The following is a 27903-nucleotide window of genomic DNA, read 5'->3' on the forward strand; positions in this document are numbered from 1 at the left end:
AATGGCTTAGTGCTTCAATAATATCTTGAACCTAAATGTGAATCGCAAAAGCTGATACTTTTGGGGTATTGAACGCTTTATTAGATCAATTTTAGCGTCTATATCACTATTATAATCAAACCAAATTAGTTTAATGGGCACATAAGGTTCATGTTAGGGTTAAGTTTATCAATGTATACTCTTGTACACCTAATATACTACTCCTACTATCAAGTAAATACAAGTATTCTTTTGTACATGGGGTATGTATCCGGCCACAATCTAACAAAATTTATGATTTTTATATAGCCTTAAAAAATCAGAAAATGATCATGACTCCAGTATAACCATATCTGAGATCAGATTTGAGATATTTCAAATGATATAAGTTCAACCAAAACCACACACACCATTGTCCATTGATAGATTCAATCTTCAATAGTAACGAGTACAAATCAACCATTCTATATCAATTAAACAACCTTTAGTCCATCTACTATATAAAATATACATACACGAAACTAGCAACTGTTTTAGCAACCAAATTAGACTGATTGATGTCCAATCTAGCGAACTACCATGTTACTGCATCCACATCCTCTTCTACTTAACAACATTTACCGAAGAACAGCATACAAATGGGATCCATGAACTTCTACCCTTTACTTTCTTCCCCGCTTTCTTACCATCTTCAATAAGTTTTGGTGGTGAAGACATGTCCTGGTTGACCAGAGGAGTTTCACCTGCCTTCTCGTTGGTGGCCTCATCTTTGGGAATCACGGACTCGGGTTGTTTAGCACTAGGAGATTTGGCTTCCCCTAAAAGGTTCTTTAGAGGTGTAGACTGCTTCCCGCTACTCCAGTTTGTAACTTTTGCAATTGCTTCCTCATTCTTCTTTCTTCCTTCAGACTCGTTGTTGACTTTGGGCAAAGTTGGGAACCACCCTTCTTGGGAAGCTTCAGAATTTGGTTGCTGTTTAGAGTCTTGCACCTCAGAAGAGACAGATCTCTGATCTTTGCCTTCAGGTTCCACTAGTGTCATAAAAGATGGGGGCTCAAAGACATCTGATGTTGCTGCAGTAGACTTCTCAGGGTTGAGTTTTGATTGGTCACCCCCATGTAAAGTTTCAGCATTAATTGAAGCGGTAGAGAGTACTGTAGCAACATGAACAAACAAAAAAAATGATTTTAAGTTCACAATCCCATGTAAAGGAGCCAATTCGACCAATTTGTGGGTTTACTCGCATTATATGAGTTTAAAACAAGGAAAAACTCCCTCAGAGTGGAATAGTGCATAATCCTCCTAAGTTATCTAATTAGAAAGATTAAATTAATATAATTAGAATTTTGCAGGTTAAACAACCTACCCATTTTGACTCGATACCCATTTAGTGCAACGAAAACAATGAGACTCTGGAAATGTACCTGAAACCGATCCCCAATTTCCCTCTAAACTGTTCCGGCTACTTGAATCTACCGATAAGGCTACACCAGATTCTTGATTGTTCATCAATTTGTCATTACCTTCTTCTACAAGAGGTTTAGGAACAACACCAGAAGCATTCTCGACACTGTCAGTGATATTATCCGATGAATCTATAGGTGTAATAGTTTCAACGCAGACATCAGCTACATCATTGCTCACATGCTTAACTTTCCGTTCACCAGATTCTTGATCGTTCATCAGTTTGTCATTAGCTTCTTCCACAAGAGGTTTAGGAGCAACACCAGAAGCATTCTTGACACCGTCAAAGGAATTATCAGATGGATCTTTAGGTGTTTCAACGCAGACATCAGCTATATCATTGCTGACCTGATCAACTTTATGTTCTATAACTTCATGAGTGTTTTCGTTTAAACTTTTTTCCGATTTGGATGCATCAAGATCTTCCTTTTCAGCCAAAACTAAATCAGGTTGAATTTCTTTTGAGCTTTTTTCCAGGCTTGGTGCACCGAGATCCTGTTTTTGGGCCAAAACTGAATCGGACTTTTCAAAAACTTCCTGGATAGATTCATTTAAATTTTTTTCGAGCTTGGGTTCCCCAAGATCATCTTTTTCAGTTAAAACTGTGTTGGGCTCCTTGACAACTTCTTGAATCTGCTCTTTTGAACATTTTTCCAACTCAGGTTCACCAAGATTCTCTTTTACGATCAGAACTGAACCAGATACTTCGGCATCTTTATGTGTGTGTTCGCTTGACCCTTCTTCCAAGATAGGTTCTCCAAGATCTTCTTTTGCAGTCAAAACAGAATCAGATTCGTTAACAACTTGAATCTCTTCCTTTGAACATTTTTCCAATTCAACTGCACCAAAATCCTGTTTTTCAGTCAAACCCACATTGGGCTCCTTGACAGCTTGCTCAGTTTGTTTCTTTGATGCACCAACATCATCCTTTTCAGTCAAAACTGTAACAGCTTCATCAATTTCAGAACCTTTAGAAGCTTCGAGAACATGTTTATGATCAGGTTCACACTTTTCATGCTTGACTGCATCACCGACTTCCTCTTCACCCTTGACAATTTCAGATTCATTGACAATTTCCGGAGTAACTACAACATTATCCGATTCAGTCTTTTCATGCTCAATTTCTTCATTGATTCCCTCTGGGCTTTCAACTATTTCAGGTTCTTTGGAAAGTTCTGAAACATGTTCACAAACAGATTCGATCTCCGGCCTGATTTCTTCACTAATTTCATCTGCAGTTGCTGGTTCCAATTTCTCAAAGTTCTCCTGCTTAATTATATCATCGTATCCACCGACTATTTCTGAAACTTCAGGGGTGGTTTTGCTAATTTCTGAATTTTTAGCTTCTTCGGCAGTAGTTTCAAAGGTTTGACTTCCTTGACTTTTCCTCTCCCCTGCTTCCACAACTTCAATAGATTTAGCTTCTTGTGACTGGGAAACATAACTTGACTCGGGTGTGGGCTCCAAAACTCCATGTTTGACCAAACCATCCAAGCATTGAGCATCTTTGTCAGTCAACTCAGATGATGCAGATACAGTTACCTCGGTTGCTCCACTTTTCTCTACATGGATATCTTGCTTCGCGGAAACTTCTGGACCAGCATCGAGCTTGCTTCCCTCTACTGGAGTATTTATCACATCATTAGTACCTAAATAATCAATGAACAACCAAACTAGCATAAGGAAACATAAATACTTACGTTCATTATATTCACTACAAACAAAGCAGGCCAAGAGAGTGTTTGTATACAATCAGTTGTTTAGTGCTGGCAAGTTTTGATTATTTCAAGATTTACATGTGAAATAAACCCAAAAAAATGGATAATTACTTCTGTTGCAAGATTTACAACTAATTACTTGTCCTCTGAATTATTTACATTAATGTTGACAAACAGACAGCATTTATTGACACTAGTGCTAAGATAATTACTCAATCACATACTCATGCAATAATCATATCAACTGGCCTAACTTCAACTTCAAAAAATCTATAGGTTGTTTATATAATATTAAGAATATCACACGAAGACAACATATATTCTCACCACCATTTTCAGCATCATTAAATGAAAAAAACAAATCTCTATCCAGAGTTTTGTTAGCAGATCCTGCACTTGTTCCACTGTCTGCAAACTCAGTTACGGCATCTGAAAACAAATCCTCTTCGGATCTACTAACACTTCCAATGAGCCCACCACCGTCACCACTCACGCTAATCTGCTTCTCAATCTTGGGACCTTAAACATCACAACTTTCACTAAATTACACTATGGTTGTGGTACCCATGTGAGAGACATGTATGTATTCGTTGTCAGTCATTAAAGATGAAATTAGATGAGAATCAACATGACTTGCCATATTGTTGTGTATAAAAAGAAAAAGGGGTGGGACTGGTCAGGTTGATTAAAATCCAGTAGACAATGTCTGGTGCGAAGTGTATAAAGCATTTTAGTGTTTCAATGTGCTCTCCCAAAGAGTACCTTGATGCACTTGGTGTGGCTGGTGCACCTGACCTTAATGCACTTAACACTTTGATGTAGCTGGCTTTGCTATTTGATGCCTTTGGAGTAGCATCGCATGCATCAATGAGTAAAACTGTAAAATATACTTTTTACTCTCTGATGCACGTGGCACTTTGGTGCAGATGATGTCTTATGCATCAAAGTGTAGAAAGTTGGAAGCACCAGACAGCTTTCTATGCTTTCTATGTAAATAAGACCCTTTCGTGCCCAATCTTTCATCTTTTGTTGATATGTTTATCATGTTTTTTGCAGGTATATCTGAAACAAATGTTCCAGCTGAATTGTATCTGCAATATACGACAACCGAGTATAGTTTCCCTAATTCGGATATACATCATGTGACTCCTCCGAATGTGTATGTGTTTGTGATTGATACCTGTATGATTGAGGAGGAATTAGGGTTTGCTAGATCGGCGTTACAACAAGCGCTTGAGTTTTTACCTGAGAATGCATTGGTAAGGTTTGTTTCGTTTGGCACTCGAGTTCAGGTTTATGAGTTAGGGTATTCTGATATGTCCAAAGTGTATGTTTTTCGTGGTTCAAAAGAGATCAGTAAAGATCAGGTTTTGGATCAGTTAGGATTAGGGTCAGGTGGTGCTGTTGGTGGAAGGAGAGTTGGTGGTGGGCCAGGGCAAGGGTTTCAGAAAGGGATGGCAGGACAAGGTGGAGGGTTTTTGAATCCGGGGGTATCTAGGTTTTTATTGCCGGCTTCTGAAGGTGCATATACCATCCATTCGGTGAGCTTTATACTTTTCTTATGATCTTTGTTATAGTTTAGCGAATTTGTTGACATATGTTACAACTTGAAGTGTTTGGAATTTAGCTATTGGAAGAATTAGGCACAGATCAATGGCCAATTGCACCAGGTAATCGATCCTTAAGGTGCACCGGGGTTGCATTGAGTGTTGCAGCTGGTTTGCCAGGTGCTTGTATGCCGGGAACTGGTGCTCGAATAGTGGCATTGGTTGGTGGTCCATGCACTGAAGGTCCTGGTTCGGTAAATTTCTTTTTGATATTTATATAGTGTGTTATTGGAAATGCAGATTGATGTTGCTAATATAGTTATCACGTAATTATGCTCTCAGTTAGTGATATAGTGGAATTGCATATCTATATAGAAATGTGTACTTGAAGCGGCCATCGTCAGTTTTTAGTGTCTCGGTAAATGTGATTGAGATAATGATGAATTTAAATTGTTTGAAGTCTTATAAGTTAGATTTTGAAAAGACTGTAAATGTTAGAAAACTGATTTTGAACATACATCTGGAATTATATAGTATCTACCTATCCCTAGCTTTTATCTGTTGACTATCTGATTATGATCTGAATGGAATCAATGCATTTTCTATAAGCTCATGCTACTCAGTCTTGTGTGATAACTGGTAACCTTCAAGTCAGTGTTTACTCCCATTAAATTAAGTTTCAGGTTACTGTAAACAAATGTAACTTCTGTACATGTTGGGTTGGGTTGGGTTCGGTTAATCTTACATTCAATGGAACTTCCACCTCTACTTGATAGTGTATCTTCTCTTTCTTTTTGAAATCGACATAGCGTATCTTCTTGATCGCTCTTTTATTTTCAATTTAATTTCATTTGATACTCTCTTTTTATGACAGGTGTTCAATAATAGTCCAGATGAGACTGCTTATTTTCGCATGATGCTTAACCGGGAGGGTATAACAAATGCGGTTGTCATGATATAACCTTCATTAATATCGTATTCATTTAATTCACTGCCTTCACCTGCATTACTTGATGTGGCATCCATTTCAGCTGATAGAATCCTTCTATTAGATTCGTACTTCAGTGTAGTTATTTTTCATGGTCTGACAATAGCTCAATGGAGGAACATGGGCTACCAAAATCAGCCAGAACACCTGGTAATTTCTTAAATATACTTCTTCCTCATCATTTCCCACAGTTGCGTATTATTTTGTTTCTGCCCTGCTTTTTCGCTGCTATGTAGTATGATGTGTTTTTCTACTCCTTTTTTGGTAGGCGTTTGCACTGTTATTGCAAGCACCACATGATGATGCTGAAATCATAATTGAATTTTAATCTCATTGGTGGTGTGTGATCAACATGGTTCTCAGGTCATCATTGAATTTTAATCTCATTTTTTTAATATAATTAGAATTTTGCAGGTTAAACAACCTACCCATTTTGACTCGATACCCATTTAGTGCAACGAAAACAATGAGACCCTGGAAATGTACCTGAAACCGATCCCCAATTTCCCTCTAAACTGTTCCGGCTACTTGAATCTACCGATAAGGCTACACCAGATTCTTGATTGTTCATCAATTTGTCATTACCTTCTTCTACAAGAGGTTTAGGAACAACACTAGGGGCATTCTCGACACTGTCAGTGATATTATCCGATGAATCTATAGGTGTAATAGTTTCAACGCAGACATCAGCTATATCATTGCTCACATGATTAACTTTCCGTTCACCAGATTTTTGATCGTTCATCAGTTTGTCATTAGCTTCTTCCACAAGAGGTTTAGGAGCAACACCAGAAGCATTCTTGACACCGTCAATGGAATTATCAGATGGATCTTTAGGTGTTTCAACGCAGACATCAGCTATATCATTGCTGACCTGATCAACTTTATGTTCTATAACTTCATGAGTGTTTTCGTTTAAACTTTTTTCCGATTTGGATGCATCAAGATCCTCCTTTTCAGCCAAAACTAAATCAGGTTGAATTTCTTTTGAGCTTTTTTCCAGGCTTGGTGCACCGAGATCCTGTTTTTGGGCCAAAACTGAATCGGACTTTTCAAAAACTTCCTGGATAGATTCATTTAAATTTTTTTCGAGCTTGGGTTCCCCAAGATCATCTTTTCAGTTAAAACTGTGTTGGGCTCCTTGACAACTTCTTGAATCTGCTCTTTTGAACATTTTTCCAACTCAGGTTCACCAAGATTCTCTTTTACGATCAGAACTGAACCAGATACTTCGGCATCTTTATGTGTGTGTTCGCTTGACCCTTCTTCCAAGATAGGTTCTCCAAGATCTTCTTTTGCAGTCAAAACTGAATCAGATTCGTTGACAACTTGCATCTCTTCCACCTTCTAGCTTCAGCTTGAGTTGCTTTGAGTTTGGCATCGACAAGATTCTTGGACCGCAATAAACCGGGTATGATATTCACATAACATCTGCCGGGTCAACCCAACCAATAAACCTACAACTTGATCCCTGGTAACAAAAATCACGATTTTGTAAACAAAATTAAGATTGATTTTATGTTTAGAAAACACTAATACCTTTTGTGGACAGCAATAGAAACGACGTCCGAGATTCAGATCAGTCCATGAGGTTCGAACAATTACTTGTCTTCCACACCAACATATCACCATTATTGAGTTTTTGTGATTTGCCCTAATTTGGAGAAGAAAGGGGAGAAAAAGAAATAAGGGGAGGAAAAAGATGAGAAGGGAGAAAAATAAAAAGGATTTGTGGGGTTTCCAAATACACTCACGTTTTTTTATACGATGTAAAAGCAGATTTTTTGGTGGCAAAACCCAAAAATACCCATCACGTGCCGTGCACGTGAAGGGACTTAACCCCACTTCTAACGTCCGTTTGTTGTAGGAGTGGATTATTGACGAGAGTAAATTTAAAGTTACAAGTATGAAACCAGTAATATGGTGGATAGTCCAAGGACTATTTCAGAAAATAACCCGAGTCTATATAAAAAAACACCCCCTGTATAGGCGATCCCTTATACTAATACTAAACAATCTAAGAAAAACAATATGTCGACCGATGAGATCAAGGATGAGAAGAACCCCAGGCCACATGAAATCAAGGGCGACAAGAACTTCAGGCCACTCAATGAAGACGAGATTGCTCACCTTAAAACTTTTGTAAGCCCCAAAATAAATAAATAAATTTCGCCCTTTTTATGATAATAAAACCCTAATTACTTTATTTCATTGTTCTGTAGATTAAAGATTCGATCTTTAATTAACTGAAGTTGTTTATTAATAAGTTAGATCTTCGAAGATATTTTAGGGTCTAGGGTTACTGAATAAATATGTCTTGATTCTAGATATACAGATATATACATATGAGTTGGATAAATCAAGAGATGTACAGATTCATGTATTTTAATCCATAATTAGCGACTGTGAATCTTGTTAAGTTTAAAGGTTTATAATTTTACCAAAACCTTCAATGGGCATTTGTTAAAATTTTGCTGTTTGACAGACAGATAAGCAGTTTTAAAATTCTGAAAAGCTTGTGAGTAGGAGTCGTTGGGTTAGAAAAATTGGTAAATAGTTAGATTGCCAACCAGCTGCTTATGAACTTTCCTGACCAATGTGCTTTGATACAACATAAGCAAAATTGTGTTTGCTACTACTGATTATGAGCTCTTGCCTTATCAAGAAACATACGCAGTTGAAACAAGCAATTACAAACACCCTGTAGTTAATACAAACACCCTATAGTTATTAAGAACAGTGTTGTAAATAACCTCCTCAACGGCCGTGATAACGGTAACGGAGGTCCACCGTCACGTTAAAGGGGTTTTAGGGTAAATTTGAAGGTCTGAGTCAATAACGGAATTAATGGATCTTAACGGTCAAATAACGGAATTTAACGGTCAAATAAGTAAAAGCTTTCTAACTTTCTTAATTGAAGAAAGTTAGAAAGCTTTTACATATTTGAAGTCCATGGATGCCAGAGCGCTTGTATGTATGCCTTTTTCCTCAATCTTTCAAAGTTTGCTCAAACATATTTCTGTTTGTTTGTAGATTGATAACATCGTTTATTTGGTGACATATATTATCTATGTTTTGTACCATGTTACTTTACCGTACACTAACACAAGATAATGAATTATGAAGGGATTGGGACCCTATTTGACCAGCATCACAAAAGAAGTAAAGACTGTAAAGGATATGGCCAAAAGGCTCAATGATTTATGTGGTAGTTTGGAGTCAAACACTGCCACACCTTGCCCTTGGGATCTTGTCTTTGATAAACAAATGATGCAGGTTCGGGTTGTTTTCATTATTGAAAAAACTTCTCTTTTTACGCTTTTCTCTTATCTTCGTCGCTAATACTATTCCATTTTGGCAATCAGGTGGCTAGATGCACAAAGATAATTATTCCAAACACAAAAGATGCAAAGGTATGTAATTGCAACATCTACAGAAGCTTGCAGTTCAATCTTCATGAGACCAGATTTAAGGGTAGTATACACTCCCAAAAGTCAAAGTCCATCGTTTACAGCCAAAAACACAATGCTTTAAGATGTCGTAAGAGGTGAAAGACACCATTTGATATATTCAAAAGAATAAGGAGCACATGAGGATGCGTTAAATCTCAATGTCAAGAAGGAGATTAGGCAGCAAGATAGGCATTTTACATTTGGCGGTTTTAGTTCCTTTTTCAGGTTCTGGTTATGCAGTTGTTTTGATACATACTACACTTGAACCTTTGTTTTCAATCTGCTTTGTACCTTGGATTCACATGTAATTAGAATGGGATTTTGTTTGATAAAGAATTCTGTTTCAGTTTGTGAGTGTGTCATTTAATTCATACAAACAGACCCCTAAACCTAATAGAAGAGGGTGTTGGTTTGATATCTCAGATGATATTTAACCATTAACAGCATGCTTCAGTTAATCTCTTTCTGCTTTTCAGTTAACCTCAGTTTTTTTTGGATGAGTGACATGATTAGTTTTGGCCAAGATTCCTTTGTGTCCGTATACCTGAAGTTCCACTTTGCTTGTATAATCTTCTGTTAAATATCATACTTATGTAGCAAGATCTGCTCGGTAAGAGTTGAGATGCATTTTGTAAAGATCATAAATCGGTCAGTGTTAAGATTTGTCAAACGATTGTATCAAGTGATGTTACTAGTAATCGGAAAAACTGATACTTTAGGGGTATTGAACACTTCATTAGATCAATTTTAGCGTCTATATCATTATTATAATAAAACCAAATTAGTTTAATAGGCACATAAGGTTCATGTTAGAGTTAAGTTTATCAATATATACTCTTGTACACCTTATATACTACTATCAAGTAAATACACGTATGGCCGTATGGGTATGTATCCGGCCACAATGTAACAAATTTTATGATTTTTATTCAGCTTTGAAAATTCAGAAAATGATCATGACGGAGAGAAAATTACATTGTTAAAAAGGTCCCGGTATAACCATATCTGAGATCAGATTTGAGATATTTCAAATGATATAAGTTCAACCAAAACCACACACACCATTGTCCATTGATAGATTCAATCTTCAATAGTAACGAGTACAAATCAACCATTCTATATCAATTAAACAACCTTTAGTCCATCTACTATATAAAATATACATACACGAAACTAGCAACTGTTTTAGCAACCAAATTAGACTGATTGATGTCCAATCTAGCGAACTACCATGTTACTGCATCCACATCCTCTTCTACTTAACAACATTTACCGAAGAACAGCATACAAATGGGATCCATGAACTTCTACCCTTTACTTTCTTCCCCGCTTTCTTACCATCTTCAATAAGTTTTGGTGGTGAAGACATGTCCTGGTTGACCAGAGGAGTTTCACCTGCCTTCTCGTTGGTGGCCTCATCTTTGGGAATCACGGACTCGGGTTGTTTAGCACTAGGAGATTTGGCTTCCCCTAAAAGGTTCTTTAGAGGTGTAGACTGCTTCCCGCTACTCCAGTTTGTAACTTTTGCAATTGCTTCCTCATTCTTCTTTCTTCCTTCAGACTCGTTGTGACTTTGGGCAAAGTTGGGAACCACCCTTCTTGGGAAGCTTCAGAATTTGGTTGCTGTTTAGAGTCTTGCACCTCAGAAGAGACAGATCTCTGATCTTTGCCTTCAGGTTCCACTAGTGTCATAAAAGATGGGGGCTCAAAGACATCTGATGTTGCTGCAGTAGACTTCTCAGGGTTGAGTTTTGATTGGTCACCCCCATGTAAAGTTTCAGCATTAATTGAAGCGGTAGAGAGTACTGTAGCAACATGAACAAACAAAAAAAATGATTTTAAGTTCACAATCCCATGTAAAGGAGCCAATTCGACCAATTTGTGGGTTTACTCGCATTATATGAGTTTAAAACAAGGAAAAACTCCCTCAGAGTGGAATAGTGCATAATCCTCCTAAGTTATCTAATTAGAAAGATTAAATTAATATAATTAGAATTTTGCAGGTTAAACAACCTACCCATTTTGACTCGATACCCATTTAGTGCAACGAAAACAATGAGACTCTGGAAATGTACCTGAAACCGATCCCCAATTTCCCTCTAAACTGTTCCGGCTACTTGAATCTACCGATAAGGCTACACCAGATTCTTGATTGTTCATCAATTTGTCATTACCTTCTTCTACAAGAGGTTTAGGAACAACACCAGAAGCATTCTCGACACTGTCAGTGATATTATCCGATGAATCTATAGGTGTAATAGTTTCAACGCAGACATCAGCTACATCATTGCTCACATGCTTAACTTTCCGTTCACCAGATTCTTGATCGTTCATCAGTTTGTCATTACCTTCTTCCACAAGAGGTTTAGGAGCAACACCAGAAGCATTCTTGACACCGTCAATGAAATTATCAGATGAATCTTTAGGTGTTTCAACGCAGACATCAGCTATATCATTGCTGACCTGATCAACTTTCTGTTCTGCAACTTCATGAGTGTTTTCGTTTAAACTTTTTTCCGATTTGGATGCATCAAGATCCTCCTTTTGAGCCAAAACTAAATTAGGTTGAATTTCTTTTGAGTTTTTTTCCAGGCTTGGTGCACCGAGATCCTGTTTTTGGGCCAGAACTGAATCACACTTTTCAAAAACTTCCTGAACAGATTCATTTAAAAATTTTTCGAGCTTGGGTTCCCCAAGATCATCTTTTTCAGTTAAAACTGTGTTGGGCTCCTTCACAACTTCTTGAATCTGCTCTTTTGAACATTTTTCCAACTCAGGTTCACCAAGATTCTCTTTTACGATCAGAACTGAACCAGATACTTCGGCATCTTTATGTGTGTGTTCATTTGACCCTTCTTCCAAGATAGGTTCTCCAAGATCTTCTTTTGCAGTCAAAACTGAATCAGATTCGTTGACAACTTGCATCTCTTCCTTTGAACAGTTTTCCAATTCAGCTGCACCAAAATCCTGTTTTTCAGTCAACCCCACATTGGGCTCCTTGACAGCTTGCTCAGTCTGTTCCTTTGATGCACCAACATCATCCTTGTCAGTCAAAACTGTAACAGCTTGATCAGGTTCACACTTTTCATGGTTGACTTCATCACCAACTTCCTCTTCACCCTTGACAGTTTCAGATTCATTGACAATTTCCGGAGTAACTACAACATTATCCGATTCAGTCTTTTCATGCTCAATGTCTTCATTAATTCCCACTGGGCTTTCAACAATTTCAGGTTCTTTGGAAATTTCTGAAACATGTTCACAAGCAGATTCGATCCCCGGCTTGATTTCTTCACTAATTTCATCTGCAGATGCTGGTTCCAACTTCTCAAAGTTCTCCTGCTTAATTATATCATCGTATTCACCGACAATTTCTGAAACTTCAGGGGTGGTTTTGCTAATTTCTGAATCTTTAGCTTCTTCGGCAGTAGTTTCAAAGGTTTGACTTCCATGACTTTTCCCCTCCCCTGCTTCCACAACTTCAATAGATTTAGCTTCTTGTGTCTGGGAAACATAACTTGACTCGGGTGTGGGCTCCAAAACTCCATCTTTGACCAAACCATCCAAGCATTGAGCATCTTTATCAGTCAACTCAGATGATGCAGATACAGTTACCTCGGTTGCTCCACTTTTCTCTACATGGATATCTTGCTTTGCGGAAACTTCTGGACCAGCATCAAGCTTGCTGCCCTCTATTGAAGTATTTACCACATCATTAGTACCTAAAATTCAATTTACAACCTAACAAGCATAAGGAACCAGAAAAAGTTATGTGCATTGTAACCACTTCAAACAAAGCGGGCCAAGCTAGTGTTTGTATACAATCAGTTGTTTAGTGCTGGCAATATTTTAATTATTTCAAGATTTACATGTGAAATAAACCCAAAATAAATGGACAATTACTTCTGTTGCAAGATTTACAACTAATTATTTGTCCCCTAGATTATTTACATTAATGTTGACAAACAGACACAGCATTTATTGACACTGGTGCTAAGATAATTACTTAATCACATACTCATGCAATGATCATAGATTCATATCAACTGGCCTAACTTCAACTACAAAATATCTATAGGTTGTTTATATAATAATAAGAATATCAAACGAAGAGAACATATATTCTCACCAGCATTTTCAGCATCATTAAATGAAAAAAACAAATCTCTATCCAGAGTTTTGTTAGCAGATCCTGCACTTGTTCCATTGTCTGCAAACTCAGTTACGGCATCTGAAAACAAATCCTCTTCGGATCTACCAACACTTCCAATGATCCCACCACCGTCACCACTCACGCTAGTCTGCTTCTCAATCTTGGGACCTTAAACATCACAACTTTCACTATATTAACAAATACCATAATCACAGTCTATACAAAAAAGGATTTTGTAAACACTCAGTCAAACATTGTACATAAAAATAGCTAAACCCAACAATAATTATCAACCACCATGTCTGTGTGTACTATCACCCTATGGGCAATGGGTAGCAAAATCCTAAATAAATATATATATATATATATATACACACATATAATTTTGGGACCTTCACAAATTTCACTAAATTAACAAAAACCCTAATGACAATTTACATAAAAAAATAATTGATTAAAACCTTGGGGCTTAAAAAAAAAAGATATCACAAAATTAACAAAACCAATTTAAGATAAAATGTAAGAAAAAGATGAAATCTCACTTGGAGTTTTTTCTTCATCATCTGAAACAGCTTGGGTCAAATTAGTATAGCCTTCAATAGTTCCACAATGCTTTTTATGGGCTCTCCTTTGTTTGGCACTTGGGTGTGGGTTTGGAAAAGGCCACCCACATCTGTGACATAAATGAACCCCATGATGACTTTCATGTCCTGCAATAAAAAAAAATATTATAAAAAGGTAAAAATCATCAAAATCAAGAAAAAACCCATATGTAATTTCCAAGACCCACTAAGAAAAAAGTCAACTTTTAAGTCAATAACCACCATTAATGTGTTAAATCTACAATGAATGTTAGAAACTGAGAAAACCCATGTTAAAAATGGTGGGATTTTTAGTAGAAAAATACAAGATCAAAAAAATCCAATATGTATATATACACACACACACACAATTTAAGTTAAAGATCACTACGGTACTTAGTATATGAGAAAACCCCATTTTATAAAGTTGGATTTTTCAGTGAATAAACAATTTTCTTTCATTTAAAAAAATAATAATAATAATCAAAAAAGGCCTAGAACCGCCATTACTGTGTTGAATCTACAATGGTGATTAAAATCTAAGAAAACCCATGTTAAAAAGTTCAAGTTTTTTAGTGGGAAAAAATTATTAAAAAAAAAAAAAAAGAAAGAAAAGAAACCTGAAGGATGGATGGGGTGATCTTGGAGATCCATGTGTGTGTTTGTGTGAGTGTGAAGATGAAAAATGATTTTGGGAAGAAAAATAAAGAAGAATGTGGGAAGGTTTTTGGTATAAAGTGTTAAAAGGGGTAGATATCTATTATGATGTTATGTAATGTTATGGGGGTGGCTGCTTAGTATTATGTTATATGTTGTATACTTGTATTGGAAATGGAATGAAACGTGACAGACAAAAGGTGCTGGCTTTTATACCCTAGCAATACTCTGTCCTCCTCATTCTTTGCCCCATTTCTACCAATAATTATTTTTGTAAATATCATTAAAAAAAAAAATTAACAACCAAGCTATTTACATTGAATAAATGTTTGTGTGAAGAGCGGGAAAAATATCAAACACCTTTACATCTGTTATCTCATTCGTGAATCTATTAATGATGAGTCTTCTACGATGGTGTTGACTCGTCATTCGTGTGATGACAAAACGAAGGTTAGAACATAACGAACCATTGTGAGGACTCTAATCACCATCATGGTATATTTAGTACTAGTTTAACAAGGTACAATATACAAATTGATCATGTATTTTTTTCTCCTTTTCATATTTTTTAAATCTTTCTATTCATTAATTCTTTCTTCTGTTACATATTGTTATTAGCTATAGCATAACCCACTTAAAATATAATTATGTAGAAAGTAGATATCTAGTATGCAAATTGAAAGTGTTGATTTATAATGGATTAAGATCTATAAAAGTTGCTTTCAAGCAACTTTTATTGATAAAGTTAGAAGCATCTTGATATTTGGATTGAAATCAAGGATCAAGATTCAAAAATAATCATTGAATTTTAAAGGATCTCAATCCATTTATAATATGATAAAATAATTATCCGTATGTTTCAAGTTTATACTTATATAAACATCCATAATTATTATTTAACATTTTTTATTAATAAATTAGAAATATTTATATATTAGTAGATATGATAACAATGAGTTTAACTATTATATTGAATATACACATCTCTATTTCTATATTAAATAAAACAAAATTGTGCTTACATCATCATTTTATCACAATATTTTACATGGCAACTCCAAAATCATTTTTAAAAATTATTTCATTCTTGACTAAATAAATTATGATATCATTTTACCATTAAACTACATTGCTTAATTTATTATATTTTTAAAATTCTTGCCATATTAGTTAATAAATATCTTTATGTATATTCTTAAAAATATATGTTTCTACCAACATGACAAAATTGATTCAAAATTATGATTATGTTTATTTTTTCTTGTCATTTATTTTCATTGTTATGTATCTATATACAATATACAAATACAAATATAAATGTATATATTATATATACACGATCGAACTCTAAATATGTATATTCGATCTATTCGGATATTACCCGGATTTTATAAGCTAGTTTATCTAAAAAAAAGTAATAGGTTTAGTTTTACATGATATCTAAAAGGTGGATTCATTAATAGACAAAACGAACATGTATCCCTTAAATATTCTTAAATAATATTTTAATAAAATTTCCAGGATACTAAAGGTAGAAAATATCTCATATGATATATATACTTAGTAAATACTTTTGATTAGATTGTATTAAAAGAAGTTATTAGTAAAAGTAAATTTCATTGTGATTTAAAAGTAAGGTTATAATCGATTGACAATAATGGATTTTTAAACTAAAAGCCAAAATCTCTTTGATCTTGTTTGGTACCAAAGTTAAGGCTTTTTTTTTTCAAAAAATTAGTTTAATAGATTAAATTGAAAACTTTAAATATGATTATGACAAGCAAAAATCATTTTTAAAAAATTGAGATTTATAATAAATTAATATTATAAACATTTTTTTAGAAGAAAGATAAACATTTTTACTATCATATACGGCCAGAGTATTATAAAGTATTCAATCTTTTTTTATATCAGAGTAGGTCGATACACATGGGACAAATGTGTATGCATGTGAAATTTTATGAAAAATTTAATTTGAAAATAATACATCAATAAATATTAAAATTAAACTTTTTAAAAAAAAAAATAGATTCCACAATCATCGCTTTGTGCTTCTAAACTACGCATAATTAATTATAATAATTACTTTATAAATGTGTATTAAAATAAAAAATTTTAAAAATATTTTATAATACTATTTACCAATATACTAAAACAGTGACATCCATTTATCGATCACATGTTTTATGATATATATGATTTGCTTTTAGGGTTTTATTTAAAGGACCATATGCATATGATGGAGCATGTTCATATACTACGATATATTGTTGATCTACACATCATATAGTTATTAAAACTAGTATATGATAAAATAAATTAAACAAAAATACGAGTAATATAATATATATTAAAGAATAATATATATTAAAGAAAGGTTGCCATTGAATCTGAACATATAAATAAAAATAATACGTTTTAAACAAAATTACATCTAATTAACGGAATTAGAGCAGTATAATAATCGTGATATTCCTACAAGTATCTTTCATGTTGGTTGAATTTTGTAAAGAAGACAATGTACGAGATATATCATATATGCTTGATCACTATGTTGATAACAGTGATGAAGAAAATTAGGTATGTAGAGTGTAGACAAATGTAATTTATTGGCATTGACTTTTTAAAGTCATGTGTTTAATTAATTTATTGACAATGCGAGCGACCTCATTAACTGATACATGATGAATTTGAATCCCTATAAATTGGGGTTTTCTTTCATGTTGAGTATATGGAATAAGTAGGATCTCTAACAGAGACTCGTTTAATATAACACGAGAGCAAGTACCCGTACGTTACGGCGGTGAGATGACGATGGTGATAGGTCATAGCCTATGATAGGTCATAGGAGATGACATGTCATAGAGTATCATAGCTAAATATCTTAGCCGTACGGACTCCGATCTCAGATTTAAAAATTCGTCGAAAGTATATCGAATGACATCTCTAATGAAAGAGCATGAAATTTTAAGAACGCCCATATATAATTTTTATAATTTATCGATGTACGGTTTTTGAGATAAAAGATTTTGAAAGAATTAAAGGAATAAAATTTTTTATGGAGGAGAGAGAAAGTTGTAGGCATTGATGTATGGTACATTATGTATTATCATGTATACATTGTTGAAATTAAAAGTTGAAACCCTATGTGCTTTATAAAGTTGAAACCCTATTTCCTCACATGTATGTAAGTCGATCACGTGTAATCATAGCAATATTCGTGCACATGTGATCAAGAATCCAAATCTCCAAATAATTGTATAATGGATGATAATCCATGCCCCACACAATTATAAACTTCAAAATTACACATAAGTTATTCAGAAAACAATCATAAAACCATTTTCATGTAAAGAATAATAATCGGTTGGACTTGATTTGAAAAATTCTCAAAGGTTATCGCAAAAAAAAGTTCTCAAAATAACTTTTCAATATATATATATATATATATATAAACAAATGAATGTAATAATCATAATATCCCACACATACAAACCAAGTAATTAAAGCAACAACACATTTTCAATTAATTACTCAACTTGATCATAAAATTAGTGAGGCGATCATTATCTCTGCTACTGTTTGTTTCTAAGACTAAACAGAGTGGACCAAAATTGGCCAGACTCTCGCCCTCTCTCGCCCCCCACACCACCCCCGTCCACCGACTCTCCTTTTGGCCGACCTCTCTCCCTAAAATCTTCATCACACAGCCTCCCGCGTGAAAAAAATTTGTGTTACAAATTAATTTTCACACTTTTCAGTGTGAAAATATCAAGTGTGAACATTTTGTCTGTACATTTATAGGTGCGGGTATGATATTTCAACAACTTTATCGAAATATTTCAACAACTTCTCTGCTAGATTGGCTACTTTGATAGCATCGTACATGGCTATTGGAATTGATTCTTTTTAAATGTTAGAAATGATGAATCATAACAGTTCTTTATGTTTAGTAAATAGTTGTCTCGTGTTGTTCAACATGTTAATGATATTAACACGAAGTTACTTGATTTTTATTTATGTATCCGTATTTATTCAATGTACATAATGAACCATATCAAAAGTATTGATATATGTCGAATTGGTTGAGTTATAATGTCAACATTTTTGAATCAGTTTCAAATTTATCAATGAACATGACATTAATTAATTCAAATAAAGTTTCTTATCAATTCTTAATTTATAAGTGAACAAGTATAGTTTCGAACAAGTTTTTAATTTATTAATTAATGGTCAGTAATTTCTTAATTTAAATAGATACATTTATATATAGTTTTCGAGCAATTTATTTCCAGCTAAGAAGAAAGTTAACTATTACTAGTTTTTTTTTTTTGATGAAATTTTATCACAATAAAGCTAATGATTCATAGTCTATGTGATCAGGTACCTAGGTTATATACCTACGAGGCAGATTTCGAGATACAATTGAGCTTGGGCTCCATACTACTGAGTCAACTTGTGGGATTTTCGCCACTGAGACACCCAGACATAATTTCAGGCTTTAGAGTTTGTTGACCGTTAAAAAGAGCAACTCACTTTACATAAATACTAAAAAATTAAAAACAATTACCTCTTATTATTCATATATGCAGGTACAGTAATGTAAACACAATGATCATAGGCATGGAGCATGTGTACTATAATAGCAAGCTTCAATTAGCAATAGACTATAAAATGTGTGTTTATCCATGTGTGTCATGAGCTTTCATGGTCGGGTTTTCTGTCTTTAAAACAAAGGTTGTGACACCCAAGCATCCATAAAGCATTGTTGACCCTTTACCAAAGGGTTATGATATGCAAAGGTCCCCCCTCTTTAAGCTATAGGATGCTCTTTGTCCCTTTTTAGCACATGCCCATCAATCATTTCTCAATAAAAATCTTGTTGGTTATATAAATTGATACATACGTATTATAGAATTATCTGGCAATAATTTTTATCTGGAATGTAATCGACTTGCACAAGAGTTTGTAGGTATTCGATCATACGCTATACATGATTACACGAAAGTTATGTAACCTATGAGTTTTTAAATGCATTTACACGAAGATATTTCTTAGACATAGTTATGGATGAGAATTTTATCTTGATCTAGCTAGGTAATCTAACATGAATGGTTTTGGTTTTGGTTTTGTTAGGTTATGTCCGGTATGCACCAAAGTTTTCGTACATATACATGTTTTATACATTACATGGACGATTATGCTGATACCAAGAGTTGACTTTTACATTTTGATTGAACTTGACTCTTCAAAAAAATTTTGGTCAAGTTGTGCCAACGTTCTCATAATAGGATCCAATTTAGATCGGTAAATACGATGATAGCTTTAGGGGATTATATAAGTTTGTGAAGTTGATGTATCTATATACAATTTATCTATGCCACACATTTGAGTTGATTGAGACAAATCGTTGAGATAGTTTGGTACTTTTGGTCAAATACGCCGTTGTGGAACCCATAACAAACAAAGTTATGTTTACCCAGTTACATTAACCGAACCTCCAAATAATGAACATGATTTTGAAGTTGCTAAAATCAGTGGAAAAAAAAAAAAAACCCCTCTAGAAATGATCAAAAGGTTTTGTTTTGAATGGAAAATTGATAGCACTATAGCAGTGCCATGGCGTGGTGCATATAGTAAGTTACTAAGTTAATTTGTTAATTTCGTTACTAATCACCTCGTCTTGTTTTATTTGTTAGTATTTTGATTTTGATTTAGTTCCATCTTAGTCTTTTTTAATGACAAAAAAAATAACAATGTGGTCATTTGTTTTTAACAGCACTTGAGGCACACAATGACACAACGTAAAGGGTATCCGAAATAGTTGTCATTTGATTGTTAGTATAAATCATTGGGATTTTTAATTATTTTTTAGGACGCACGAGACATTTAACAATCTAGCATGGCAAGTTGTCATTTTCATATAAAATGTTGAAAATCATTAGGTATGTAATTTCTTATACTTTATTTGCATTGACTTGTGTATTTGATTGATGTATTAGTTAACAGACTTTTTGAAATTTATTTATTTATCTATATTTGTGAGTTAGCGGATTTAGTTAAACCAACTCTGAATATATATATTTTTTTGTTCATATTTGAAATGGATTTTGGAGATGAGTTGTGTTAGACAGTCGTATTAATTATGTCTTGGTGGTTGGAGGTGTTAATGGTGTTGGGTTTGGTCTTGGTGGAGTTGATGATTTTGGATCCTTTTGGCGATGGTGGTGTTAGTTAAGATTAAAATTTGGTTCAAATAAATCAATTCATGGAACGATTTTTTCGTAACCTAAAAATGACTAATATTCATTTTGTCTAATAAATAAATGCACATATTGATAGGTGCACTTTTTATATTAATAAGAATATACGATTGTACACATTTTCAAATGTCATTGAAAAATACTCGTATATCGTGAAGGATTGGAAGTTGGAACCATTCATTAAACGGATAAACTAAAGATGTTTTTTGTTTAAATTTTATTAAAATGACAACTTTTTTCACTCATATATGTATATAATAACGTAAGTAAGATATCACACTATTTTCGATCATTTTCCCGACCATTCGCAAAACAGAAAAAGACTTGGAACCAAAAACCATTTATTTACCAGTATTTGAAAACATTACTAGGCCCATTAAATGAATCCTGAAAAATATTTTCAATCGAGAAACTTTTTGAACCAATAAGCATATTGTGGACCTTAAAAGCCCAAATTGCACGAGAGGGGAAGCAAAACTTATGTTTCGCGCGGGACTGTGTATTTCCCGCCACCGAATAAATCGAACCTTTTTTCTTTCTTTTCTTTTCCCGCTATATTATATTATACTTACCCATTATACGAGTATCTTTTTATTTCCCAGACTTTCCATGTATTTCTCCCTTAAATTTAACAACAAATTTAGTTTTTTTTTTCCTTGATAAAAAGCGATGGAATCAGCAATCAGATCTCGCAAACGAAAGCACTCGTCGTCGAAATCGGATCATTTTAGAGGTGTATTCACTCGCAGCAAGTCGCTGATCCATATCCATCGACACCGCTCCGGTTATGCTCGACCCGATTCGAATCGCAGCCGTAGCCTTATTCACTCATTAGTAGCCAAACAACAACAATCAGTAGATGCAGTTAATACAAATCAAGGTTCAGTGAAGGATCTACGAGCACGGAGAGTGTTTTCACCTACAGATAATGATGTTGTTGTATCTATAGGTGACGTTGTTTTAGAAGATGTAGATTGTAAGAATATTGATGATGCAAACCCTAATTTTTCGGATTTGGGGGTTTCCGATAAGGATGGGCAGAGTGATGAAATCGGATTTGAGGCCGAAAAAGTCGAGCAAAATAAGGATGTTGATGAGAAGATTGGGATGGTTTCTAAAGGTTCTGTTAGTAAAAGCCAGCCTACGGTAAGGATCCATTTCCCTTTAGTGTTTTTTAATATTGCCCTGCTTAGATAAATCTATATATGTGTATACACATATTAGTGCCGAATATAATTGATGATATTGATTAAATTGTTGCATTGGGTATGTGATAATTTGTGTAGTTGAACGTCCAATGTCATTAAGCATCACCACGGTGGCCCAGTGGTTAGGCCTCTTGATCTCCTCACAAGAGGCATGAGGCTCTAATCTTCTATGCTAAACATTTAGGAGTGGCCAGGATAAGGGTTTGGAAACGGGGATCCACGCCTTCTGGGGTAACCCAGGCAGGAAAAAATTATCCGTTTAATGTTGATTGTGATACGTCTCTGCTCTGTTATGGTCACATATGGAAATGTTAGGAGTAATTGTATATATAAGACCATAGACATTGTAGTTTATGCAATTATGTGTTTTTAAGAACATATATTAGGTTGAAAGTAAAATCTGAGGCTTATATAAATCTCATGTTCTAAGCTGATACTATCAATTATAGCCGTGGTTTTATTTGCGTGGGTTTGTCTTTACATTTCTGTTGATGCTATCTACTTAGTTGTTGCACTATTAAAAATGTGCTAAAACATTTGAATTTCATATATTTGTAGTCGATTGTATGAAGCATTATTGGCACATCCGCACATGAATAATGACATTAAACAGTTGTAGTTCATGCAATCTGATCATTTTTTTGTACTACTGAATGATGCTATTCAGTAAGTTGCAATATTGATTATGTCAGTTGTGATTTGCAATATTGATTATGTCAGTTGTGATGCTCATGTCATGTGTCAGGGTGAAACCTGAATTTGTTCATTAAGGTTTACTTATGCATTTTGCCTATTACTGTGTTTACATGTTATTGTCATTGAGTAGATTGTTGCAATTTTGAGTACGTGTTTATTTAAACTTAGGGGCAAGGGTGTAGTCGGCAACTTTTGGCAAAAACTGAGCCAATAGGAGGATGCCATGTGGCTATACAAAAACTTGCCAAAAAGAGCCAAATATGAAGGTGTAGTCGGCAATTTGTAGGGTGCAATCGGCAATTCGGCATATCGGTTCCAAAGTTCACTTTTCCTGACAAAATGGCCACGTGGCACTTGCCCAACGTTCATTAGCATCGGCCAAAACTAGCCGATGTAACTTGCCAATACTAGCCGATGCATGTGCTATAGCCTTGCTAAAGAGCCGATGCTAGCCGATCCTTTTTGCCGATAAAACTTGCCGACTACACCCTTGCCCCTTACAACACTACTTAATTTAACTGAATGTTTACAACACTACTCAATTTGAACCCCTAAACAAAAAGTTAAAATAGTTATTATAGTAAACCCACATCTGAAAACAACAATTACATCAATCTCTTCTACTTATAGGTTGTCCAAGATGTGAATTTGCTTAAATTTGTTGAGATATTCTTGGTGCACGCCAAGTGTTTGTTGAAATGTCCCCCATATGATTTGAGACTTTTACTCTATAATTTTCTGTGTTTCATCTTGAAACTTGGTTGTGTTTGAGTAGTGTAATGGCCTCTTCTTCTTCTTTGAAGGGCAGTTGGCCATGCCCATTTCGTATGTTCCATTGTTGCCCGGATGGTGAAGTGGATAGGAAAGGAATTTCTCGGTTAATTTCTCATCTCAAAAGGTTGCACCTTCCTAGTGATGACCGTAAATATTTGTTGCGTGAGGCTATTTCTACAGACCCATTATTTATCAATCCGATTCTGATCCGATTTTTTAAAAATCCTGTCTCCCCTTTTGCTGATCCGATCCCGTTTCCCGTGTTTCGCAAACTTGATCTTAACTTGTATGGCTGATGGCCCACCGGCATCAATATACTCCGGCCCCTAGTTGGTGGTGGCTTTAAGTGCCACCGTGGACTAGTTGTGATTTATATCAGTTTACTTGTAGTTTGACCATTTCAAAATAAATAAATAAATTATAAAAGACGTTTATAGTTGAAGTTTTGTGGTTAAATGATAGGTACAAAGTTTAAAAGGCCGAAGGAAGGTATTTAAAAGTCCAAGCTCTTTTAGCTATAGAAGGTTGCTTCCTTATCTGGAGGATCTAGGGAATGATGGTACACAAACAACTCAATGTTTTTCCTTTAGTTTCTATGTGCTAATGTATACACCATCTTATATGTTCGCTCTTTCAATGTCAATGACAGACTCTTCAAGTTTTGAGATAGTTGAGGCAAAATTGTCCGAACAAGCTCAAAATTCTAATACTGTTGCCACTAAAGACCAGGACATTGGTGGTGCTTTTACTAAGGCTAAAAGTTGTGAAAAACAATATTCAAACGGTGGAAATCCTGATATAACTACAACTGTTGAGAACTCTGATTTGGTGCAAAAAAACAATGAAGATGTTATAAATGATGCATTAGAGGAGAGTGAGCAGATGACACCACCAGATTCAGATGTTTATAGTAAATCGAAGGTTGATAAACTCCTTGATGTGCATGCAAAGCCAGCATCTAAGCCGGTATGTTCTGTCGCTATTGTTGCCATTTTCATTTAGTATAATTCTGATTTAGATTCTGCTATTTAAAAAAATATAAAAAATAGATTCTGATTTAGATAACTGAGTAAGTTTTACTTTGTATGAACCTTAATGGCTGATCTTCTATTGGGCTTCTCATATTTTGTTAGGTACTTCGTCCTTACTCTAGAATGACATTACTGCAAACTCCAACATCTTTTAGTCATAGAAGATTGCTTCCTTTCCTGATGAGTGTTGCCGGAGACAATTCATGTAATATATTGTTAGTTTATCTCTCAATATAAGAAATCTGTGATATTTTAGCTAAACCCGTGTTCGTGCTTTCTGACAGGCGCCCCAAAAGACGGTCAATCCTTAATACTTGAGAAGGCTTCAGATCGTAACCAACAGCAGCCAAGTCTCTCGACACATCACAATATCAATACAGACGAGTCTAACACCAATGATACGTCTGGACAGATGAGTACTGCGGATCAGAAATCAGATTCTCCTACATCCACCTTGATTCCAATTGACACACCATTTGATATAGTAAATACAGTCGCACCAGTTTCAAATTACAATGGTTTGGATATTCAAGGAGCAGAAAAAGAGTCCATTGGATCAACTTTACGGATGGAAGTAAATACACAAGCCAAACAAATCGACAGTTCCATTAAAATGGAGCAATCATCACCAAAAAATAAGTTGAAATCTGTTGAAGAGTCTTCTACAGTTATAGAAACATTGCCCGGCATACTCACTGAACAAAGTATTAACAATAATGACGACCTCACCAGATTAAGAAGTAATCATAGTGGGGACAATCAGACGCCAGTCACTGTAAGTGTACAACATTCATTGTTGCCTATTACACCACAAAGTGCCCCTAGAATTATTGGGGAAATAATCAAAACTGGAATATTGAAGAGAACTCCACGAGGGTGCAGAGGGATCTGTAACTGTCTGAACTGCATGTCATTTCGTTTACATGCTGAACGATCCTTTGAGTTTTCAAGAAATCAGATGAATGATGCTGAAGAGGTTGCATTGGAACTCATTAATGACTTGACATGTCTCAGGAAGATTTTGGAAAGCACTGCTAATGGTTCCGTTTCTCTTGCTACCGAAAAGGAACAACAGGTATCCATTCACCCTTTCATTTTTATGACTTCTGTTAAAGGAACTTTAACGCCAATTTCATACTTTTTGGCTTATATTGCTTAGAAACTACCTATGTTGTGTTTATTTTTAAATTTATACGTGTTTAAGATAATAAACACTGGAATAGTCATGAATTTCTCATTTTCTCTAGACATCTAGAAATACACACTGGGGTGGTGATTTTTTTTTATTTTATTATTATTACTGTGCATTTGCATTATTCACCTAAGTATGCTGAAGATAGAAACTGTTCCGTTTATCTAGATAAAAATGTTGATAAGCACATTTTATCATGAATATAATCCTTCTAATAGAGAAGCTTTTTATTCTAGCAATGTGAAATTATCCTATAACCTCAGCTGGTTAAATAAGGAATTTCTGTTGTGTTGTACTTCAGGTAAAAGAAGCCTGTGAAAAAGCTTTGTATAAGGAAGCTGTAGCAAAAGCTAAATTGGCCCAAATGAACGAGGATCTAAGTGTTCATTGCAGAAGCGTGGTATTTATTCCAATACTATCTTCTTTAGTTAAATTAGCTGGTCATCAAAAATTAAAAAATGGTTACTACATGCCGAAAACATAACAAGTTGGGCTCGGTTGAAGGTTGAAACGATAACTAAAATTGACACATTTGAATGTAACGTGTTGTACCTTTCTAAATAAAGCTAAATGAGAATGAGTTAATCACAATGTGTCAATGTTGGGTGAATACTCTTCAAAACTTTGGGCATGTATGTTGAGTATAATCTGGTATAGCTTTAGCAGTATGTGAAATCTAATTGAAGGCATGATGTAACAGAGCTTAACGAGGCCAAAAGTGACATTTGCAAACAAGGTTGAAGAAAAAGTTTATTCAAAGGAGGTTGTTTATGGAAAGAAGGGAGTCTCAAAATGATCTGTTGTTAATCTTTTGCAGGGTGTAGCTAAGCTTTATATTGATCAATGTTTTGATGTATGTGTAAATTTTATGAGTTGGTTAGTACCCATGAAGCTTGTGTTTACCTTTTATGGGATATACAACAGATGATAATCTTTTTGAAGTTGTGCTGAATTGATCAACAAATTTTTATTTTGTTTCTTCAAATATAACCTTCCCTTTCAACCTATTTACTTACTATATTTATTTATCAAAATACTATAAAAAGCGAGCATGTTATCACCAGAAAGTAGTTGAATAACTTGAGTGCCACAAGGCTCACATTGACATTCAGTGTCCAAAGAGAGCGACTTCTCTACTTTCGGCAAGATGTTTTAACGTAGATAAGTTTGTATAATATGTTTATCAGTTGTGGTACTACACTTGTCCAAGAATATTGAAACATCAGGTTTACTTCTGAAAAATGGAAGTGGTCAAGAATAGAGCAAATCATTCGCAAAAAGAGCTGTTTTCTCTCAGGTTTAGGTTTGAGTTCTTTAAAGCATCTGTTCAAGAGTGCATATATAGTATTGTTTTTTATTCCATAGAACCAGAAATAGATGCAAGCGCTTCAATAGTTCAATGCCACCATGATAGTGTTACGTCTATCACTCCACTGTAACCACACCACAACTACACAACTTCCATAACAATAACTTCAAAAACTATACCCCATAATATTAGAACAACCAATCAAAAACAAAACAATAAAAAATTAACCACACCACCATCACCTAACTCTTCCCAAGGTGGACACACCCACCTTGAGGCTTTCACATCACTACCACACCACCTCTTATAATAGATCACCCTGACGCCACCAAGGCGGAAGCCTTCCACCTTGTCCACACAAACACCATTACAAACACTCTTAGATGGAGTTAGGCTCCAAGAAACATAGAGAACGATAGAGAGACAATTACTTGCCAAATGTTTTATTCACTATTTCATAATGTTATCGGAAGTACGAGTACAATTTATAAGTAAAAAAAAAAAAAGTAGTTACTAATCCTAATTAATTAATGCAACAAATATGAAAATACTATGAGTGGGGTCCTAGTTACATGCATGTACGTGAGAAATAAAACTACTAAAGTAGAATTGGTCTTCCAGATTATTAAGACAAACGTGGCTTGAAGCCGCGGATTCACAGTACAAGAAGGTAGGTCCTGGAAAAAGTTTAAAGACTATGTGATAATTTTTCCAAGGACCTACCTTGACATCCTATTCTTGAATATGGCTTATTTTTTCATGTTATTTGAAATAAAATATAAAAGTAAAAGGATAAAAAGTTTTTCCGGCAGCGGTGTGAAGAAAACATAGATGAAGAAGACGAAGTTGAAAGCCTGCAACATGAAATGAGTTAGTGTGGTCCACCAAGTA

The 27903-nt window shown here is 34.7% G+C and overlaps 5 protein-coding genes across 5 annotated transcripts; 3 read left to right on the plus strand and 2 right to left on the minus strand.

Moving 5' to 3' along the window:
- Positions 1–364: 364 nt before the first annotated feature.
- On the minus strand, positions 365–3801 carry LOC122596405 (enolase-phosphatase E1-like). The gene is made up of 4 exons (XM_043768980.1): positions 3726–3801; positions 3489–3680; positions 1404–3092; positions 365–1133 (listed from the first exon to the last, which is right to left on the minus strand). The coding sequence occupies exons 1-4, from the start codon at positions 3799–3801 to the stop codon at positions 583–585; spliced, it is 2508 nt and encodes an 835-aa protein (XP_043624915.1). The 3' UTR covers positions 365–582.
- Positions 3802–3863: 62 nt separating this feature from the next.
- Positions 3864–6024, plus strand: LOC122596413 (protein transport protein SEC23-like). The gene is made up of 6 exons (XM_043768989.1): positions 3864–3945; positions 4218–4702; positions 4789–4962; positions 5583–5640; positions 5740–5846; positions 5965–6024. Exons 1-6 carry the CDS (start codon positions 3864–3866, stop codon positions 6022–6024), a joined length of 966 nt encoding a protein of 321 aa, XP_043624924.1.
- A 1664-nt stretch (positions 6025–7688) lies between these two features.
- Positions 7689–9497, plus strand: LOC122600692 (26S proteasome regulatory subunit 7-like). The gene is made up of 3 exons (XM_043773450.1): positions 7689–7838; positions 8823–8972; positions 9062–9497. Exons 1-3 carry the CDS (start codon positions 7728–7730, stop codon positions 9245–9247), a joined length of 447 nt encoding a protein of 148 aa, XP_043629385.1. The 5' UTR covers positions 7689–7727; the 3' UTR covers positions 9248–9497.
- A 688-nt stretch (positions 9498–10185) lies between these two features.
- LOC122600682 (IgA FC receptor-like) lies at positions 10186–14672 on the minus strand. Its single transcript, XM_043773438.1, is given in 6 exon segments — positions 10186–10717; positions 10720–10953; positions 11224–12870; positions 13278–13469; positions 13844–14011; positions 14503–14672. Coding segments are annotated over 6 exon segments (2589 nt in total). The 5' UTR covers positions 14537–14672; the 3' UTR covers positions 10186–10403.
- A 6799-nt stretch (positions 14673–21471) lies between these two features.
- LOC122596423 lies at positions 21472–26676 on the plus strand. Its single transcript, XM_043769000.1, has 7 exons — positions 21472–21948; positions 23943–24039; positions 24130–24446; positions 24614–24716; positions 24796–25586; positions 26005–26103; positions 26404–26676. The coding sequence occupies exons 1-7, from the start codon at positions 21472–21474 to the stop codon at positions 26497–26499; spliced, it is 1980 nt and encodes a 659-aa protein (XP_043624935.1). The 3' UTR covers positions 26500–26676.
- Positions 26677–27903: the final 1227 nt, after the last annotated feature.

This window comes from Erigeron canadensis, chromosome 1 (assembly GCF_010389155.1).
Source record: "Erigeron canadensis isolate Cc75 chromosome 1, C_canadensis_v1, whole genome shotgun sequence".
NCBI classification, from domain to species: domain Eukaryota; kingdom Viridiplantae; phylum Streptophyta; class Magnoliopsida; order Asterales; family Asteraceae; genus Erigeron; species Erigeron canadensis.

Bases quoted from the DNA above. Each gene is read 5' to 3' on its own strand.
- LOC122596423 (XM_043769000.1), top strand. From the start codon at position 21,472: ATGGAATCAGCAATCAGATCTCGCAAACGAAAGCACTCGTCGTCGAAA. The intron at 25,587-26,004 runs GTATCCATTCAC...GTTGTACTTCAG, and splicing joins CTACCGAAAAGGAACAACAG to GTAAAAGAAGCCTGTGAAAA. The intron at 26,104-26,403 runs GTATTTATTCCA...ATGATGTAACAG, and splicing joins GTGTTCATTGCAGAAGCGTG to AGCTTAACGAGGCCAAAAGT.
- LOC122596405 (XM_043768980.1), bottom strand. From the start codon at position 3,801: ATGGCAAGTCATGTTGATTCTCATCTAATTTCATCTTTAATGACTGAC. The intron at 3,681-3,725 runs GTACCACAACCA...GTGATGTTTAAG, and splicing joins CATACATGTCTCTCACATGG to GTCCCAAGATTGAGAAGCAG. The intron at 3,093-3,488 runs GTGAGAATATAT...TTGATTATTTAG, and splicing joins TAATGATGCTGAAAATGGTG to GTACTAATGATGTGATAAAT.
- LOC122596413 (XM_043768989.1), top strand. From the start codon at position 3,864: ATGTCTGGTGCGAAGTGTATAAAGCATTTTAGTGTTTCAATGTGCTCT. The intron at 3,946-4,217 runs GTGCACCTGACC...TGTTTTTTGCAG, and splicing joins TGATGCACTTGGTGTGGCTG to GTATATCTGAAACAAATGTT. The intron at 4,703-4,788 runs GTGAGCTTTATA...TTTGGAATTTAG, and splicing joins GTGCATATACCATCCATTCG to CTATTGGAAGAATTAGGCAC.
- LOC122600692 (XM_043773450.1), top strand. From the start codon at position 7,728: ATGTCGACCGATGAGATCAAGGATGAGAAGAACCCCAGGCCACATGAA. The intron at 7,839-8,822 runs GTAAGCCCCAAA...TGAATTATGAAG, and splicing joins TTGCTCACCTTAAAACTTTT to GGATTGGGACCCTATTTGAC. The intron at 8,973-9,061 runs GTTCGGGTTGTT...TTTGGCAATCAG, and splicing joins TTGATAAACAAATGATGCAG to GTGGCTAGATGCACAAAGAT.